The following is a 20,904-nucleotide window of genomic DNA, read 5'->3' on the forward strand; positions in this document are numbered from 1 at the left end:
CAAACCATAGGGGGAAGGGATCAGCGGTGGGGGAGGTGTCAGATGGGAGGAGGATCAGACTATGGCAGGGGTCAGCCATGGAGAGGGTCAGACCATGGGCAGGGCGGTCAGATGATGGGGACGTTCAGACTGGAGAGAAAGACAGTGAGGTGCTGAGAGATCTCGGAGCCTATGGACCTGAGTCGGGGGGACACTAAGGGACAAGCTGTCATCTGGCCAGATGAGCACAAGTGACACTAGTGGGGGATGGAGGTTTCCAAACCAGGACCCTGGATGCTCTACTACTCTACTTGGTGCAGGGCACCACCGGGTTCAGCCCCTGGATGGCACCCTGCTCCTGCTTTCTCCCTACAGCTGCATACTGAGAAATGTCCTTGGGGACCCCACTTCTGAGAGCTTAGCCAGCTCTGCCCCAGCACCTCGAAGGAGACTGAAGCTTCTGGGAACACTAGCTATCCCTGGCAGCTCTGGGTGGGCATGGCTTGAGCAGCTGAAGGACCGGGAAGTACACAGGGATTAGAAGCCGTTCCCCTGCTTGCTCTGAGACAGGTCACCACCCCCAGCATGAGGGCATCATCGGAATGTAAGGCACGGTCCTCTCCCATAACTCTGGGACCCCCACATAAAGCACATGCAGGATGCAAGTTGGTTTAGTTGCAGCACGTTGTGGAAGTTCTACAACTGGGGAGCCCCGACACCTGGGAGGGACCACGACCTCTGAAGGGTCACCTGTCCACTGCACTCTACACTCAGGTCTCAGGCCCTGGTGGCCCCACTGGCCGCACCTCACCTCGGTTGGGCCTCCAGATCTTCTCCATGCCATGCCGCATGAGCACGATACGGGACAGCTCAGTGAAGGACTCGGTGACATTGAAGTTGCACAACGGGCTGACCTCGAAGAAGGTCATGCAGTTCTTTTCTGCGTAGGCACGTGCCTGCTCTGTTGGAACTTGCCGCTTGAAAGCCAGGTGCAGCCGATTCCCAACCAGGATCCGGGGGACCCCAGGTGCATGCTGGGGGGGGGAGGGCAGAAGACTCAGCACAGGTATGAATGTGGGATGCCCCCCTTTTGGCTGTCCCCCTCCCAATTCTATGATGAGGTGGGGATCAGACCCATGAGCCATGGCCTCTTGAGGCATGAGATCCCGACCTTCAAGTGCCATGGATGCAAGAAAGGACGCACAAAGCTGGGGCCATGGGAGAAGCAGCAAATTGGGGCCACAAAGACTCTTGTGGGGATGGGAGCACACGTGCCCTGGGGAGGATGACCATGGAAGGGGGTGTCCACCTACCTCATCAATCTCCTTGATCCATCGGTCAATGCCATCGAAGGACCAGCGGTTGGTGATATCATATACCAGGAGGATCCCCTGCAAGGAAGATAAGCGTGTCACGAGGCCGAGGGGTCGGCCAGATGGAGGCCTCTTGTTCTGGCACGGGCCCCGGCGTGGACATGCACCCTTCCTCCTAGGACAGGCAGGGCAGGGACACTTGGCAGAGCCAGATAGCTTTCAGGGGATCGTACAGGTTACTTAACACATGGCAATGTAGACAATGTACTGTGAGACACCCTGTCATATTTAAGAGGGGTCTCTGATGTTGGACACTGTGTCTTCTCGCCTTGGCCAGGTCCATGTGGCCCTGGACACCCTTATGTGGGGTGGCAGCAATGTCATCCATGGTCAAGGATCTCATAGGCTCAATGCTGCCCCCTCCTTCCCCTTGGGGACTTGGCTAGGGCAGAAGTGGCATTTTTTTAACTTCTTTCCTCCAAGTACACAGGAAGCACTATCCTGTGACCATTTGAAAGTCATGGGTGCTAAAACAGATGCACGCAGATCTACAGTGTGGGGTACACCCTGTGGATAATCCTGGTAGGCAGATGTGGACGACTTGCCTGACACTCTAACAGTGTACTCTTCCTTGGGGCCCCAGGGAAGCTGAGCAAAGGTGTTCCTGAGTTTTCCAGCCCAAACTTGCAGAGCAGGGCATCAGTTACTCCAGCAGCTGCATGTGCAGCTCCACTGGCCAGCAGGGGGTTTGCTACGGACTTTCCTGTCACATCCCTTAGAGACTAATTACTCAGAGCTCAGCTCTAGGCTGTCTCCATCTGCTCTGAATGTCTCAGCAGTGACCTGTCATAGGCCTTAGGAAAGTGACTCCACAGAGTGCCCCCAGACCCTCACACCGCCCATCTGGACCTGCACTCCACTCTGAAGCAGGCTCACAACCCTCCCTGCCCCACCGTGTCTTCATTCAGCCCATGTTCCCAACACACAGAGACAGGGAAAAAGTGCAGCTGAGATGGAAGGCACAGGATGTCTCCATCTCAAAATGAGTGATTTTAAAGCCTTTCTCTTTAAAAATGTTCTTCAAATTTTGGAAGACTTAAATGTAGCCCCTAGGTCAGTGATGGCGAACCTATGACACGCGTGTCAGAGGTGACACGCGAACTCATTTTTTGGGTTGAATAAATATCAAAAATATAAATCTTTGTTTTACTATGGTTGCAAATATCAAAAAATTTCTATATGTGACACGGCACCAGAGTTAAGTTAGGGTTTTTCAAAATGCTGACACGCCGAGCTCAAAAGGTTCGCCATCACTGCCCTAGGTCCTGCTAAGAGGAATGTAGGAATTACTGAACGCCCATCCAGTGGCATCTGGACGGAAAGCTTTGTATAGAACAAACAGAGCTGCCTACCTCCCCATGTGGAAGGGCTATGATTGGAAGGAAAGACCCCCTCCCTTGAGCCCACTTGAAGAAACAAACCAGTTTGATGGGGACAGAGAATAAAACTGGAAGGGAACCATGGGGTAGCAGGAGTGAGTCCTGCTGCTTGGGGAACAGGGAACAAAGCCCTCTGGTCTGGGGTTGGATGGAGACGTGCCATTGACCCTCCAAATCCCCTCCTAAGAAATCACTGAGAATGTGTCCAAAGACCAGCCCTCACAGATGTTCATCACAGCATGAGACAAACTGCACATGCAGTGGGAGCTGCTGAGTAAGTTGAGGTGCACACATGCTGATCCTGGGCAGGTGCACAACAGACTGCATAGTGAGAAGCACGGATCCTAAATAATATGTAAAATATGGTGTTTGTTTTTTGTTAATCCTCCCTGAGGATATTCTTTCCATTAATTTTTTTTTAATATATTTTATTGATTTTTTACAGAGAAGAAGGGAGAGGGATAGAGAGTTAGAAACATCGATGATAGAGAAACATCGATCAGCTGCCTCCTGCACGCCCCCCACTGGGATGTGCCCGCAACCAAGGTACATGCCCTTGACCGGAATCGAACCTGGGACCCTTGAGTCCGCAGGCCGACGCTCTATCCACTGAGCCAAACCGGTTCGGCTTTTCCATTAATTTTTAAAGAGAGTGAGAGAGACACAATGTAAGAGAGATATATCTGTTGGTTGCCTCCTGCACGTACCCCAACAAGGGCCTGCAACCCAGGTATGTGCCTCTGACCAGATTCAAACCTGCAACCTTTCAGTGCACAGGCTGCTCTATCCAATGAACCACACTGGCCAGGGCAGTATGGTATTTTAAAATAGAAATATAAACATAGAGCACACCACACAGAAAATGTTTCCATGGATGTAACCACATTTTCAAAGGCTGGATGAGGGTTTATGCTCTTGCTTTTGCTTATCTATGTAACATTGAAAAGCGTAAACTAGCTTGGCCGGTAGCTCAGTGGTCAGAGCATCGACTCACAAACTGAAGGGTCCCAGGTTCAAGGGGCACATATTTGAGTTGCAGGTTTGATCTCCAGCTCTGGTCAGGATGTGTGTAGGAGGCAACCAATCAATGTGTCTCTCTCATATTGATGTTTCTCTCTTTCTCTCTCCCTCCCTTCCTTCTACTCTCTCTCTAAAAAAAAAATAAATAAATAAACAGAAAAAAATACCCTCAGGTGAGGATTAACAAAAAAACAAACAAACAAAAAATTCAATTCAATTTTGGCATGTGTCATGCATTTGTATGGGAGAGCTCCCAAGGAACTCAGGCTGCAAGTGGAAGCCTCTGCCCAGAAGTAAGTGACGCACTGAAAATGAGGAGCAACTGTTAAATGTCCCTGAGCCATATGCCCACCCACCTGATCGGTCCTAATCAGCACTCACCAAATGGTAAGTGCACACCCCCCACTTTGAAACCCCTTTTTGTGTGGACAAACTGATCTCTGTCCAGAAGGAAGACCTGCTCTTCCAGCTGACCCCAAACCCTCAACTAAACAGGACACCCACTCCACCCCCGCCTCCAGCTCTCAGCACACTGCGCCCAGGGGACCTGTTCTCTTCAGCAGCAGAGGTGCTAACCTCCCAGGGCCATGAATGGCCACATCACATCTCGGCAACACAAAACAAGGGTCATGCATATAGGAGGTCAGGGACAGAAAGGTTGTTTCTTGCCCAGCTGGTGTGGCTCAGTGGTTGAGCATATGAACTAGGTGGTCACGGTTTGATTCCCTTCCCGGTCAAGGCACAAGCCTGGGTTGCAGGCTTGATCCCCAGTAGGGGATGTGCATGAGGCAGCTGATGAATGATTCTCTCTCATCACTGATGTTTCTTTCTCTCTCTCTCTCTCTCTCTCTCTCTTTCTCTCCTCTCTGAAATTAAAAAAAAAAAAAAAAGCTTTTAAGAAAGGTTATTGCTCATGGTAAGAACTACAAGACAGTCCTGTTGCAGAACAGATGACAGCAGTCAGGGGTTGGTGGCTTTTGTAACTTGGGCCCTGAGGGACCCGTAAGGTCTCTCCAGTCTTAACCAAGGGTGAGAAAGTGACTGGAAATATAAAACTTGACTGGGAAAGACAGTCCTGCAACTCAATGTACCATCAGGGGCCACACAGAGCAGCAAAACCAGGCGGTCTACTCTGGATGCTGCCTTCACGTCTGCGCTGCCACCATCAGGCAGGATGGGAATGGGACAGAGCAGAACAAGCCAGTGCAGTAAGAACACAGGAGGGCAGAGTTGAGCTCAGACCCTACCACTCACCACTCAGGCCCGAAATGTGCGACTGGCTCCTTCAGCTCAGAATTGACAAGAACCTCCAGAATTAAAGCAAGAGCAACAACAAATACACAACCAACTGGACTGGATGCTTTGGAGAGAATGAAAGTGACTCAGTGTTTGCTTCCCTGAAACATTGTATATTTTGACAAATGCCCAAGCTTGTTAGGTGTCCTCAATTAGCTGAACAGAAACAACTGTCTTCATACGGTTCCACGTTCACACCCAGAGTGCGCAGACCAGCTGAGCCCTCCCAGGTTTGACCTCAGTGCCTTCCTGATGTTTCCCAATTGCCCTTCATTATCACAGCCCAAGAACTACCCCCTTATCTTTTCACTTTCTTTTTTAGTTCAAAAGTAGTATGTGTTTATTGTAGACCATTAGGAGATAGTCAAAAGCATAAGGAAGACAACAGAACTCAGCCACCCCGTCATTCGGGGTAACAGCACCTTTGGAACACAGCTTTCTCATCTCCTTGTAAGTGAAGTGTAAAATTACATACGCAGTCTTCTTAAAAAAAAGAAAGGGACCCATGGGATGCATTTATCTAAAGGGCACTGGGTTCTGCAGGCAGTTCTAGCTATTCAACCTCACCTCTGGTGCTGACAAACGTTCCCAAGCTATGATCCACACCTTGATTATTTAGGATTAGCTGCTCCAGGTGGAACTGCTTACAGGCCCCCAACACCACACACACTGGGGGACCATCAAGCTAAGGCTCCAGGTGCTATCACCCACACCTCTGCAGATGCTCCTAGGACAAGTGCTGCCAAGCCCAGCCTGGGGGGTCCTCGGCACCCCCGTTGAGGAGAGAAGGCCACATCCAGTATCTCCCTGCCTCCCACCATGTCTAAAAGGCCCCTATTGAGGAAGGCCCTGGAGGAAGGCACAGGTCGGGGGGGTCCCTAACAACATGTAAGCAGATTCAGCCAGACCCCTGCCACAGACTTCTCTCCCTCAGCCTCCTCAGGTCTCATGCAGCAGCAAGATCAGCAGGAGTGCAGAGTGCCAAGGTAGGTAGCTGCAGTCTTCATCAACTCTGACAAAGCTAAAAGGACATCCTATGGGGCTCCCCATGAGTCCAAGCCAGAGTGAGGGGGTGACAGGAAGCCCCTGCTCCTGCTGAGTGCAGACCCACCTGGAGTTCATGCCCCACACCGTGAGAGGCCCCAAAACACGCCCAAGTGCCTCCTCTCCCAGGAATGCTGGTCCCAGTGGAGGACCCTGCCTGGTGTGTAGAGCAGGTCTAAACTTGGGGGTCTCCTTGGCAATTCCAGAAGTCTGGCGGGGGGGTCATGGCCTGCTCTGAATTACAGACAGGACTGATCAGACTCCTCACATTGACACAGCAGCGACAGCCTATAATTGGCCGGTTTTTGCAACTACTTCTCCCCTCTCCTTGGAGCATGCTCAGGGAGACCAGAGGATAAGTAAGCCCCCACATCCTGCCCCCCAGAATGCCTCTGTACAGCTCCCAGGGTGCCCTTGCACCTCTGTACACTGACCCAAACTTAGGCATACTTCCATGGCAGCCCCCGGATAGCCCCCATCTCCTGCTCTTTGCTAATACCCTGTCCCTATGAGCAGCCCTTCCCACAGTGGCTCCAAAGCTCAGTCCCCACAGTCCTGATTAGGAAAACAGTCCAGCCGCCCTGGGAGCCCCTAGCCCTGCGATGGACCTGGCTGCCCCAGCAGCCTCCTCGCTCCATACATGGAGGTCCTGGGTGACAGGGAAGTCACTTTTGGTTCCTAGTGAACCAGGTGACTAAGTGGAGGCTCCACAGTGCAGGGTCCCAGCACTACCATAGGAGCCGGTGGAAACTCAGAGTAGCAACACAGAGTGGGGGGTGGGGACCTGGTGCCCTCTGACAGCTGAGGCCCCTCGCTCAGAGGGCAGCCTAGTGGAAGCCTGATGTCCCAACATAAAAACTTGTTAAAAGTCACACACATGGGGTCTGACAGCACAGAAATATGCCTTGTCCCTCTGGAGAGCAACACCGGCAGTATTGCTGGTCTTACCTGTGCGCCTCTGGAGTAGGACCTGAAGATGGTGCAGAACCTGCCTTGGCCCGACGTGTCCCTGAAACACAGGGGGAGTCAGTGGGATGTGTCCTGTGGGACCTGGCATGTGCAGCGTGATCCCTACAAGGTGCTCTCCCTCCCCCTCCACAGCTTATACTGGCCAACCTCTGGGGCCTGAGTGCTCTAGGACAGCAGTCGCCAGCATTTCGGACCTCACAGACCACCAGTGGTCCGCGGACCACCGGTTGGCGACCGCTGCTCCAAAGGTTTCCTTAAACCAGCGGTCGCCAGCCTTTCAGACCTCACAGACCACCAGTGGTCCGCAGACCACCAGTTCGTGACCGCTGCCTCTTGGAGACCACCCTGCCAGGCTGGAGAATCCCAAACCTATGGGAACTCACATCTCAACTTCAAGACTCTGGAAAATGTATAGCCTGGTAAAAGGGAGCAAAGGGGGGCTGTGGCTACTGTGGAAATGAGTATGGGTAGGGGAGCTGGGCTCTATCAGAACAGACGGCCCTGGACCTTTTGGTTTTTACATCACAGAGCAGAATCCACTCCATGTTTACACAGGATCTCTTTAACAGCTATTCCACTTACAATGTTAACAGGACTCCTTCCTTCCTGTTCCTTTAAGGATTCTTGACTTATTCATTTAGCTTCTGAGGCTCCAGCTATAACTCTGAAGTGCTGTCCCCCACCCCCAGGCACCGCAATCCCACACAGCCCGACTCACCAGAGCTCCAGCTTGACCCGCCGGCCATCCAGCAGGATGGTAGTCGTCTTGTAGTCGATCCCTGCAAGGAAGCAAAAAGGGCTGCTGAAGGCGACGCCTGGAGAGGAGCCTGCCAGGATCCGCCTTGTCAGCACTCAGCCTCTACAGGCTAGCGGAGCCGTGGAGGAACAGACTACCCCCAGCTGGAGCCTTCTTGTGGCTCCAGCCCAGGGACCCAGACTGCTGGGCACTACAGCACCAGTCAAAGGGAGGATGGCACAGGAGTAGAGTTCAGCAGGCCAGCAGGAGCTCATCTCCATCTGACCTACTTTATGTGGATCTCAAGTAGAGAAATTTCTGAGTTCTTGGATTCACCATAGCCCCTAGGTACTGACAATTGGAGTGTGCCTAGAATATTATTAAAGGTAAAGTAATTTCTAAAATGCCATTTCTCTGGAGAGCTCTCTGCAGAACCTATGCATGCCATATCTTTAGTTTTTAATATTTTTATATTTTTATGGGAAAAAGTCAGTCCAAGAGAAGTCGGAAGGATCAGTGACAGTGCTGGACATGTTACCTTACATGTAAGATCTTCAACTGGTTTCTGGACCATCTGGAAACTTCCTAAAGGCTCAGTGTTTCCTCCCTCCTTCTTAAGCCTTAAAAAGGCTGTTTCATGACTTTTTATAACACTTACTCCAACAGGGCTTGGAAATGGGCATTTTAACGTAAGTGTCTCTCACACATTGTGTGAGCGTGCACGTACAAGCTGACCCCAGAGCATCTGCACCCAGCACCTTCCTGGTGCCTCAGGCATTGGTGCCTCTTCCCCTACTCTATTTCTGCCTGGCCAACTCCTACCTGCAAGTGAAAACCTGGCTACCATGCATCAAATGACACTCAACAGAAGGAAAACGCAACCCACAAAATGGGAGAAAATATTTGAAATCACATATCTGAAAGGGATTGCTATCTAGGATATATAAAGAAATCTTACAACTCAACAACATAGAAACAAATTAAAAACTGGGCAAAAGACTTAGACATTTATCCAAAGAAGATATACAAATGACCACAAACACATGAAAAAATGCTCAATACCACTAATCATCAGAAAAATGCAAATTAAACCACAGTGAGATCACCTTATACTCATTAGATGGCTATTACCAAGAAAAACAGAAAGGTGAGGGTGTGGAGAAATCAGAATCCTTGTACACTGCTTGTGGGAATGTAAAATGATGCAGTCACTATGGAAAACAGTATGGCCATTCCTCAAAGAATTAAACACAGAATTACCATATGATACAGAAATTCCACTTATGGGTTAGTACTCAAAATAAATGAGAGCAGGAAACTGAACATATATGTATTTGTACACCTGGGTTCATAGCAGCATTATTCACAATAGTCAAAGGTGGAAACAACACAAGTGTCCACGGAAGGATGACTACACATACAATGGGATTCAATTCAGCCTTAAAAAAAGATGAAATTCTGACACAAGCTATAACATGGATGAACCTTGAGGACATCATGCTTAGGGAAATCAGTCACAGAAGAACAAAAACTGTATGATTCCACTTCTATGAGGTCCCTAGAGTAGTCAGCTTCAAAGACAGAAAGTAGATTAGAGGTTATCAGGGCTGGGGGAGGGGATTGGAAAGTCAGTATTTAATGAAGACAGAGTTTCAGTTTGGGAGGATGGAAAAGTTCCGGAGAAGATGGTGGTGACGGTCACACAACAGTGTAAATGCATTTATTGTGTCTCTGATCTGAACACCTAAAAATAATTAAAATGGTAAGTTTCATGTTATGTTATTTTACCACAATATTTTTTTAAAGTGAGAGGAGAGTCTCTTGCACATATTCTCATGTGAAAGAACCATTCCTCGCCAAAACCGGTTTGGCTCAGTGGATAGAGCCTCGGCCTGCGGACTGAAGGGTCCCGGGTTCGATTCCGGTCAGGGGCATGTACTTGGGTTGCGGGCACATCCCCAGTAGGAGATGTGCAGGAGGCAGCTGATCGATGTTTCTCTCTAATCGATGTTTCTAGCTCTCTATCTCTCTCCCTTCCTCTCTGTAAAAAATCAATAAAATATATTTAAAAAAAAAAACCTTCAATATTAAAAAAAAAAGAACCATTCCTCAGGAAGAAACAAAACTCAGGCCTGCCGCCACCACACCTTCTCAGCATTTGCCCTTCCCTCAGCTCTCATCTCCCGATAACCAGATTCGTTGGGCGGGAGCTCCTGGAAGTCTGTCAAACAGGAAGCACAGATTTGGCCCAGGACTTGCCTCCTCTTAATCCTGTCTCCACAGCTTCTGTGAGAGGGACCCCATGAGGGTAATTTCCAGGAAGGCTGGATGTGGGTGCCCATCTTCTAGGCAACATCAGATCTGACTCCATGTGGCAGATCAGCCACACAGGCTCAGAACGCAGGAGGAGACAGGGTACAGGGAGAAGGCTTCCACACTCCACCCAGCTCTGGGCTCCCTCCCACATCCAGCATCATGAGTGTTGTGCACCCTGGGCACTTTGCAGACCCATCTACCTGAGTTCCACCCAGGACATCAGGTCATTAATTGTGGTCTGTGTCAGAAAGGACGCTCCATCCCTGCTCTCCAGCAGCTCTGCTCAATACTGCCAAACACATGCATGGCACCAGTGGGGACAGGCACTCAGAGTGGGAACTGGTAACAAGGAGGGGCCACTGTCCTCCCGACACTTCTTCTGCTGCAGAGTTACCCACCTACCACTGGGTCAGAGAGCTCATTAGAGAACAAGATTCTCAGGGAACACTGCAGAAAAGCTGAAGTTCAGTTAGAGGGATTTGGTCTCACAGTGACTGTGCTCTCTGGAGCCCTCTGGTGCTGGCACTGGCCTCTAAGGAAAGGTGGCCTCCATGCCTGGCTCCAGCTTGAGCACCTGTGTGAGTAAAGTGGGCAGCAAGTCCCTACATAGGGGAGAGCAGGGTCCAGCCGAGAGCTGAGGACTGCCCAGGAGCCAAGAAGTCAAAGTGTGGTGGGGCGCGTGGGGGAGGAAGGGGAACGGGAGATGGTGTGCATGGAGAACTCCTCCGCTGACACACTCACTTGGATATTGAAATATTAAAATTCAAGTATATTCTTCAAGTTTATTCTGTCCCCCACCCCGCTACGTCCCAAATCTGGATAAAAAATTACAGTGTGCTTTATAAATTCATAGAAAATATAAACATAGCAAGTCCAAAGAGAGAGGCAGGTAGGAAGACAGAATCTTCCTCCTGTAAACAAAGATAGGTGTCAACCAAACTTTACTATGAATCAGCTCTGACAATTCTTTGGTCTGAAGATTTGTTGCTGAAGAATTTCACTCACCCACTTTGAAAAATGACCAGAGGCTTCATTCAAAACATTTAATACTGCCCTGGCCAGCATGGCTGTTGGTTGAGCGTCATTCCATACACCAAGAAGTCACAGGTTCAATTCCCAGTCAGGGCACTTACCCGGAAAACAGTATGCCCCAATAGGGGGCATGCAAGAGGCAGCCGATGCTATCTCTCTCTCTCTCTCTCTCTCTCCCTTCCTCTGTCTAAAGTCAATAAAAACATAGTTGAAAAAAATTTAATGCCCTGTACAGCACAGTCATGACCATTCAGAACAGAAATCAGCTATGGGCACTGGAATCACTGCTGGTGCACAGGGGTTGAGCAGGCTTCTTGGGGACGGAAGCAGCTCACACCTGGGATGACCAGAGCTCAGATCCTAGGACTGTAGACACTCCCTGGATGGACACAGGGCTTGGGGAGGCCACCAGCAGGTGACCAGAGGCTCTCAGGGGAAAGAGTGCTGTTTGATTCCTAGCCCTTCTCATATGACCTTCTTACTATGAAAGCTTTAAGGGCTTTATCTGTCCAGTGGTCTGGGGGGTATTTTTCACTCTCTGTGCAGGGAACCCAGGAGCCCTTCAGTTCCCCAGTTCACCCTTCTAACCACATGCTCCTCTGTCCCACATCCTGGGCCCCCATTAGCCAGGGAGTGACCTCTGGGCTAATGGTCAGTTTTCTCGTCTATTCCCCCATGGCTATAGTTTTGTTCCACTTTCTGGAAAATACCTTCAACTTAATCTTCCAGCCCTTCTAAGATCTTTTTAAAAATTCTGTTATTTTAAAAGCTCTGTCTGTTTTTCTGGAATGTTCCTTTCTAACAGCATCCTGTTCTTGGGTGCAGTAATTCTTTATGTTAGACATTAATTATAAGGTTGCTAAGGTTCCCGAATGTGTTCCTCACCTTGCGGTGGCCCTTGGCTGTCCATTTACTCCTCAGAGATCCTAAAAACCTGTAGGAGCCCTGGCTGGTGTGGCTCAGTTGGTTGGATTCCATGCAGGTTCGATTCCTGGTCAGGGCACATGCCCAGGTTACAGGTTCAATCCCCAGTTGGGCTGTGTACCGGAAGCAACTGATCAATGTTTCTCTCTCACATTGATGTGTGTCTCTCTCTCAAATCAATAAAAAACATATCCTCGGGTGAGGATTAAAAACCCATGGGAAGTTCTTGTGAACTGGGCTTACAATAAAGCTGCCAGGAACCTTGGGGAGTGTGGCGCTCATGTCTCTTGGACTGATGACTATTCAACAAAGACTGTCTGCTGCCACAGGGCCCCTACCTGAGCACTAAGAATGAGGGGCAGCCAGGGTCTCCTCACTTGAAATGGACTTACACTTGGCCTCCGCCGTGCCTGATTCTCTCGGAGGGTAGACCTCTTGTGTCCTTCCTGTGGGCCACCCAGCCATTCAGCCCCTGCCCTTATTTAAACCTATCCTCCTTGTGTTGAGTTCAGAGGGGCCTGGGGACATGGAGTGCAAGGTTCAGAGCTACAGGATCCATGCTGGCCCCTCACAGCCCAGGCTTTAGCTCTCTGCACTCAGCTGTGGCAATAGCACCTGCTTCCCAAATTGTCAACTTCTCTCACCTGATGGCAAATTTTTAAGAATGCATTTTCTATTGTTTCATGGGGTTTCTGAAGGGAATGGCAATTCACCTGACATGAATTACTTTCTCAATTTCTATTATACAGCAGGCATTGTTCCAGGAGCTAATGGACTCATGATGCCAAGCTGCCCGTGCCATGTTTTTCAGGGCTGCCACCACCTTGCAAATCACAGGAGACTGGGTTTTGTTCATAAATTTACCAAGAGAAGTCAAGTCTCATCACCCAGAGTGACACCTTCACCAGGTACATTTTAACTGTCATTTTCTCAGCATTTAGTACAACTGTATCCAAGCACTGACCTACTGAAATACAAATGATCTTACGACACCTTGCACCCTATCTTTCCCCTTTATATTACAGGTATATGTACATGTGCACATGTCTATTTTAGTTTTGAATATAAGTAGAATACATTATCTATGAATTTCATTCCTTTTAAGAACAGTAAAGGGGATGCTGCAAAGCAATGGTCCAGCAGGACATGCCTGGCTCAGTATGGCACATGCTGGCGTCCTCCCTACACCATGTCCCTGCATCACTGGCCTCATGTCCCTGTGATGTCCCTCATGACCCTATTTGTCCCTGACAACAGCCAAGGCAGGGAGGAGGACAAAGCAGATCACTGGCTCCAGAAAAATGCTGACAGAGGCTGAAGTTGCAGGAACATTGTAATTACCTGTCTGCTGACTGCTGTCCTTCGAAGTACAAATTCAGAGAAAGGAGGTGGAGGAGGAAGGAGGAACAGTACAAAAATGATCATTAAAGTCTCAATTTTCTAGAAAGTCACTTTATTTTCTGACAGTCACCCTTGACCTGGTGATCAGGGGAGTTCACCAGGGCACCCCTCCTGCCCACTGAGACCCACTTCATCAGGAGCTGTAAACAGAGCTGTGGGGACGCATGGGAAGAAGGCTGAGGGCTGGGTGGCACTGACAAACAGGACATCAGCTCTGTCTTCACCTGCCCTCTCCTCCAGACCGGGGACATCGGCCACCTGAGTGGGACATCCATGGCCACGTGGCCAGACTATCAAGGATCATCTTCACAATCCACTCTTCTTGGGCCAGTTAATCTGCACAGCACAGCAGCCACTCTGCTGGCTGAAGTCAAGGCACAGTGTTCCATCACAAGTCTTGGATGGAACTCCCATTTGACCCTGTTATCCCACTTCTAGGAATATATCCCAAGAAAACAGAAACACCAATCAGAAAGGATATATGCACCCATATGTTCATAGCAGCACAATTCACCATAGCTAAGATCTGGAAACAGCCCAAGTGCCCATCAGTAGATGAATGGATTAGAAAACTGTGGTACATCTACACGATGGAATACTATCCTGCTGTAAAAAAGAAGGAACTCTTACCATTTGCAACGGCATGGATGGAGCTGGAGAGCATTATGCTAAGTGAAATAAGCCAGTCAATGAAGGAAAAATACCACATGATCTCACTCATTCATGGATAATAGAGACCATTATAAACTTTTGAACAATAATAGATACAGAGGCAGAGCTGCCTCAAACAGATTGTCAAACTGCAGCGGGAAGGCTGGGGAGGGTTGGGGGGCAGGAAGGAGGGGGGTAAGAGATCAACCAAAGGACTTGTATGCATGCATATAAGCATAACCAATGGACATAATACACTGGGGGGTAGGGGAGGCCAGGGGATTGTCAAGGGCAGGGGGAAAAAAAGGACACATATGTAATACCCTTTGTAATACTTCAAGCAATAAAAAAAATTAAAAAAAATAAAAAGAAGTCTTGGGACAGAGCAGGCTGAAAGTCCCAATTTCCTCCCCCACGTCCCTTCCTTTAGAGCAGTGGTTCTCAACCTTCTGGCCCTTTAAATACAGTTCCTCATGTTGTGACCCAACCATAAAATTATTTTCATTGCTACTTCATAACTGTAATGTTGCTACTGTTATGAATTGTAATGTAAATATCTGATATGCAGGATGGTCTTAGGTGACCCCTGTGAAAGGGTCGTTCGACCGCCAAAGGGGTCGTGACCCACAGGTTGAGAACCACTGCTTTAGAGGTTCACAATGCTCACATATCTGTTAGCACTGACACAGGACAACAGACCCCCAAGTAAACCTACCCTCACTAAAGCCCTAGGAAATTACAAGGTAATCAGGGAAAGGGAACACACATGAATAAGAACCAAAAATTCTCAGATGTCTGCTAAACTGTCTGAGATCCACCCTCAGCTTTGTTTTGGGTGCATAAATCAAGATTGCTGGATGTTTTCAAGTTCAATTTTCCACTGTTCAGAGGGAGAAGGACTGGTCAGACTGAGGACCACTATTCACAACTCGGCAGTCCTCCAGGTGAGGGTACTTCCCACAAACCTACCCAGATTCCACTTGGAGCAAATGGAGGGAGCAGGCAAGGAAGGATGCCACCTGCCCAGGCAGCATGTTCATGACCACCTGCTTTCTGTTTGAGGTTCCAGTCTTAAATGGAAGAAACTGCAACCTTAAATGTGTAATCATCAAGCTATTTTCCAACATAATTAAAAGCCACAGGAAGGCCCGGCCAGTGTGGCTCAATGGTTGAGCATTGGACCTATGAACCAGGAGGTCACAGTTCGATTCCCAGTCAGGGCACATGCCCGGTTGCGGGTTTGATCCTCAGTAAAGGGCATGCAGGAGGCAGCTGATCAATGATACTTTCTCATCCTTGATGTCTCTCTCTCTCTCTCTCTCTCTCTCTCTCTCTCTCTCTGAAATAAAAATATTTAAAAAAGAATGAAACAGAAGCCTTGGATAGTGTTCTCAGTGGTTAGAGCATCAGCCTGGGAACCAAAGGGTTGTAGTTTTGATTCCCAGTCAAGGGCACGTACCTGGGTTGCGGGTTCGTTCCCTAGCCCGGTCAGGGTACATACAGTAGGTAACCAATTGGTATACCTCACATTGATCTCTCTCTCTCTCCCTCCCCCACGCCCTTCCGCTCTCTCTCAAAGGAAAAAATATTCTCGGGTGAGGATTAACAAAGAGAAAAAAAAAAAGAAGAAACAGAAAATGCTAACCAATGTCTTACTTTGCAGTGTTTAAACAGAGGACCAGAAACTAGAATGCTGGCTAGTGTCCGAGGGAAAGAAAACCATTCCCAGCAGGTTCTCCCCATTGTGGCAGCTCCATGATAGAACTAGAAGTATCCCCGGGCAGTGTGGACCATGAATGTCAAGCCCTCACACCAAGTCAGGTGACTCAGCCGAACACAGGTCACCTAGTGACTTCAGGGAAGCTCCAGTGCAGCACGGCCCCTCCACACTGGCAGGAGATGCTGCGGTGTCAAAAGCCGAGGCTGTTGGCTTTCTACACAGTTCCCAGATCTCACTTCCTGGGAAGCACACCCACCCCCCCACCCCCCCAGCCAGGATGTCTGAATGAGGCACATGCCTGTGTTTCAACATGATATCCAACTCGTAGCATGAGGATGCCACCCCCAACCCAAGACAGGCAGCTGCTGTTTCTTAGTGTTATTCCTTAGGGAGGGAAAATAAGTTCCCAAAGGCAGACAAATGGCAAACAGGAATGTCAAGTCTTCTAGGAACCAGAAAAGCTTTCCATAACACAGGCGGGGAAGTGCCCTGGGATTCACACACCAGCCATCCAGGCAGGTCCAGGCATGCATGTAGCCTGAGACACTTGACCAGCCTTCACTCTTACTCTCTCAAGGGTAAGGTACATATCTATACCAAGGAAATGCACCTTGTACCACAGAGTGGGGACAGAAAAGGGAATCCCACATGTCCCAGTGGGCATGCAACTGGGTGCAGCCCCAAGGAGGCAACACTAAGCAGTGTGGCAGGCACTCTCAGGTGGACCAAGGATCCCACCTCCTGGCATTCATGCTTCTGGGGACACCCCTTCCCTTGAGGGTGGTGGGAGCTGATACCTGCTTCTGACCCTGAGTAGGGCCAAGTAATGGATGTCCCCTCTGATCATATTACATGAGACTCCTGCAGGAAGATTCTCTCACTTGCTGGCTCTCTGAACAAGCTGCCCTATGGAGGGGCCCATGTGGCCAGGAACAGAGGATGGCCAGATGCTGATAACAACCACATGAGTTTAGAAAGGATTCTGCCCCAGCCCACACCTGACTACAGCTTGTGAGAAACCCCAAGGCCCTGTGAAGACCCAGCTAAACTGTGCCCAGTTTTCTGACCCCCAAAAACCTATGTGCTAATAAGTGGGTGCTGTTTTTTGTTTTGTGTTTGTTTGTTAATCCTCATCCAAAGGTATTTTTCCACTGACTTTTAGAGAGTGAAAGGTAAGGGGAGAGAAAGAGACACATCAATTGGTTGCCTCTCACAAGTGACCTGAGCAGGGCCAGGGATCGAGCCTATAACCGAGGTACATGCCCTTGACCAGAATCAAACCCAGGACCCTTCAGTCTGTTCTATCCACTGGACCAAATAGGTTAGTGCTGGGTGCTCTTTTAAGATGCTCAGTTTGTGGTAATGTCTTGGGATGCTATAACAGAATATTACAGATTGGCGAGCTTATAAACAACAGAAATGTATTTCTCACAGTTCTGGAGATGGGATGTCCAAGATCAAGGTTCCAGCAAAGTGTCTAGTGAGAGCCCACTTCCTTGTTCACAGACAGCTGACCTCTTGCTGTGTCCTCACAAGGCAGAAGGGGCAAGGGAACTCTGTGGAGTGTTTTATAAGGCACTATGCAACTCATGAGGTTCCACCCTCAAGACCTAGTCACTTCCCTAAGGCCCTACCTCCTAATACCATTGGGGATTAGGTTTCTACATAGGAAGTTTAGGGGGTGGGGAGACACATTCAGTCCACAGCAATAACTAATACCAATTATTGAAAACATACACTCCTCTGACCAGGCACTGTAGCTATAAGAATCTATCAAAACAACAAGAGAACTTTTTATAAAGGTGTGGTAACAGAGTAGTGGCCCAGAGATGCCCACATCCTAATTCCTGGAACCTGAGAACATGCTTCCTAAGGGGCCAAGGGACTTTGCAGATGTGACGGGGGTCATGGGCCTTGAGGAGCAAGAGGACTCTGAGTTATTCTGGTGGGCCCAATGTCATTACTTGAGTCCTTAAAGGTGAGGACCCTTTCCTGGATGCGTCAGGGAGATGAGATGGAAGGAGGAGAGAGAAAAGAGAGACTCAAAGACTAGGAGGGACCTTAACCTCACTTAGAAGACGGAGGAAGGGGAACACAAATGAAGAATGTGGGCAATCTCTAGAAGCTGGCATGACCCTCAGTGTACAGCTACCAAAGAAAAGGGACCTTGGTCCTATAATGCAAAGAACTGAATTCTGCCAACAACTCAATGAGCAAGGAAAGAGACCTCCCTTAGAACCTGCAGAAAGCAACACAGTCCAACACCTTAACTGTTGACTTATGACCTACATGCAGAACTCTAAGATAATGTTACAGCAGTAACAAAAAAGAAATATCCAGGTATAAACATAATTAAAGGCTATATACTATTTACATTTTTTATTACAAATAAACTGGATACAAATTTTAAAAAATCTATCTACTGTGGATGATTAAATAACAGAAGATGACCCACAAAATGGAGGTTATATGGCTGTTATAAAGAAACAGGCATCTGCCCTAGCTGGTTTGGCTCAGTGGATAGAGCGTCAGCCTGCGGACTGAAGGGTCCCAGGTTAGATTCTGGTCAAGGGCACATGCCTAGGTTGTGGGCTTGATTCCCAGTAGGGGATGTGCAGGAGGCAGCCAATCAATGATTCTCTCTCATCATTGATGTTTCTATCTCTCTTTCCCTCTCCCTTCCTCTCTGAAATCAATAAAGATATATTTTTTAAAAAATGTTTAAAAAAAGAAAAGAAAAACAGGCATCTGCTGAAATGAAAGCAGAATGTGGAGCAAACGGAAATTTTAAACCCTCCTGATGGGATAGAAATTGTTCAACTGCTTTGGAAAACTGTTTGGTGATATTTACTAAGGCTGAATATATGCATACCCAACAACCCAGAAATCCTACTCCACAGTATCCCTGACAGAAATGCATGCATATGTGCACCAAAAACATGTATAGGCAGACTTCGTTTCATTGCTCTACACAAGTGTGCATTTTTTACAAATTGAAGGCAAGACCCTCCACCAGCAAAAAGATTACAACTCGCTTTACTGAGGTGATCTGAAACCGAACCCGCAATATTTCCGAGGTGTGCCTGTATGATAATTTTCATAGGAGCACTATTCAGAATAACTCAAGCATAGAAACCATCCAAAAGCCCACCTGCAGAAGAGTAAACACATGGCAGTACTCACAGTGAAATCTATACAACACAAAGGAGTGAACTACAACTACACACAATAGCATGACTGAACCTCATAAAGAAGCCAGAGACACAAGAGTACATATGGTGTGATTCTATTTATAGAAAACCCTAGAAATGCAAACTAGTCTATAACATAAAGGTCAGCAGTTGCCAGGTCTGGGGGCAAAGGGGGTTGGTATGTAAAGAGCACAAGACTGAATGTGACCATGGTTTCTCAAGTGTGCACGCCTGTCAAAACTCATTAAACTTCAAATTTTAAAATGGATACAGGCTTTTGGTGCATAAATGATACTTCAATAAAGTTGATCAAAAGAAGACTGACAACATCAAACACTGGCCAAGGTGTAGAGCAGGGGTCCTCAAACTTTTTAAACAGGGGGCCAGTTCACTGTCCCTCAGACCGTTGGAGGGCCGGACTATAGTTTAAAAAAAACTATGAACAAATTCCTATGCACACTGCACATATCTTACTTTGAAGTAAAAAAACAAAACAGGAACAAATACAATATTTGTATTTGCATGTGGCCCGTGGGCCGTAGTTTGAGGACCCCTGGTGTAGAGCATGGAACTCTTACATGTTGCTGGTGGGAACTCAAAATGACAGAGTCACTTTAGGGCACAGTTTGGCAAGTTCTTGTAAGTTAAGCAGACACACAAGGACTTGTGTATTGAGAATGTGCTTCAGCCCTAGCCAGTTCGGCTCAGTGGATAGAGAATCAGCCTGCGAACTGAAAGGTCCCAGATTCGATTCCAGTCAAGGGCACATGCCCAGGTTGTGGGCTTGATCCCCAGTGGGGGACTTGCAGGAGGCAGCCGATCTATGATTCTCTCTTATCATGGATGTTTCTCTCTCTCTCTCTCAATCTCTCTCTCTCTCTTTCTTCCTCTCTGAAATCAATAAAAATATATATAAAAAAATCTTTAAAAAAAGAGAATGTGCTTCATGCCACATGAACCATACGCTTAGAAATGTATGATAAATACGCTATTTTACCAAAAAAAATAAAATTTTAAAAAATGTTTAAAAGATTTGTATAAGAATGTTTATAGCAGCATTATTCATAATAGCCAAAGTCAGTAAATAACCAAAACTGTATCAATAGGTAAACAGGTAAACAAATTAAGGTATAATGCTATACCTTAGGAATGCTATTCGGGAGCAAAAAGAAATGAATATGAACGAATTTCACATACATTATGCTGAGTGAAACAAACCATAGTAAGGAAGACCATATTGTATGATTCAATTTACAGGAAGTTCTGGAGAGGCAAAAGTACCCTAAAGTGACAGGAAGCAGACCATGGGGGCTAGGGCTATGGGACTGACTTCTAAGGGGTAGGAGAGAACTTTTAGGAGTGGTGAAAATGTTCTAGGTCTCAATTAGAGCAATAGTTATACAGATACTAGAGGCCCAGTGCATGAAATTCATGTGTGGGGGGGCGGGAGTCCCTCAGCCCTGCCTGCACCCTCTCACAATCCGGGACATCCCTCTAGCAATCCAGGACCACTGGCTCCTAACCGTCTGTCTGCCTGCCTGCCTCATTGCCCCTAACTGCCCGCCTGCCTGCCTGATCACCCCTAACCACCTCTGCCTCGGCCCCCACCGCAGCGGCTTCGTCTGGAATGACATCCGGAATGACGTCTGGAAGGTTGTTCGGCTGTGCGGTCTAATTAGCATATTATGCTTTTTTTAAAAATTTTGTTTTATTGCTTAAAGTATTACAAAGAGTATTACATATGTCTCCTTCTCCCCCACCCCTTGACATTCCCCCGGCCTCCCCTACCCCCCAGTGTCTTATGTCCATTGGTTATGCTTATATGCATGCATACAAGTCCTTCGGTTGATCTCTTACACCCCCCTCCCCGCCC

General features: G+C 48.1%; 1 protein-coding gene across 5 annotated transcripts in view; it reads right to left on the minus strand.

The window, feature by feature from the left end:
* Window positions 1–20,904, minus strand: part of RAB40C (RAB40C, member RAS oncogene family) — a 32,550-nt gene that overhangs the window by 1,829 nt on the left and 9,817 nt on the right. For 3 of the 5 annotated variants that reach the window (XM_006103657.3, XM_006103658.3, XM_023744913.1), the window contains 4 exons: window positions 7,779–7,839; window positions 7,040–7,100; window positions 1,293–1,370; window positions 791–1,013 (listed from right to left, as the gene is read on the minus strand). In XM_006103657.3, the coding sequence (XP_006103719.1) occupies window positions 791–1,013; window positions 1,293–1,370; window positions 7,040–7,100; window positions 7,779–7,839 (423 nt within the window). Of the gene's footprint in view, window positions 1–790; window positions 1,014–1,292; window positions 1,371–7,039; window positions 7,101–7,778; window positions 7,840–12,029; window positions 12,070–13,409; window positions 13,424–20,904 lie in introns of those variants that run through there. The other 2 variants (XM_023744915.1, XM_023744916.1) reach the window with 2 other exon arrangements.

Source organism: Myotis lucifugus, unplaced genomic scaffold, assembly GCF_000147115.1.
Source record: "Myotis lucifugus unplaced genomic scaffold, Myoluc2.0 scaffold_498, whole genome shotgun sequence".
NCBI lineage: Eukaryota > Metazoa > Chordata > Mammalia > Chiroptera > Vespertilionidae > Myotis > Myotis lucifugus.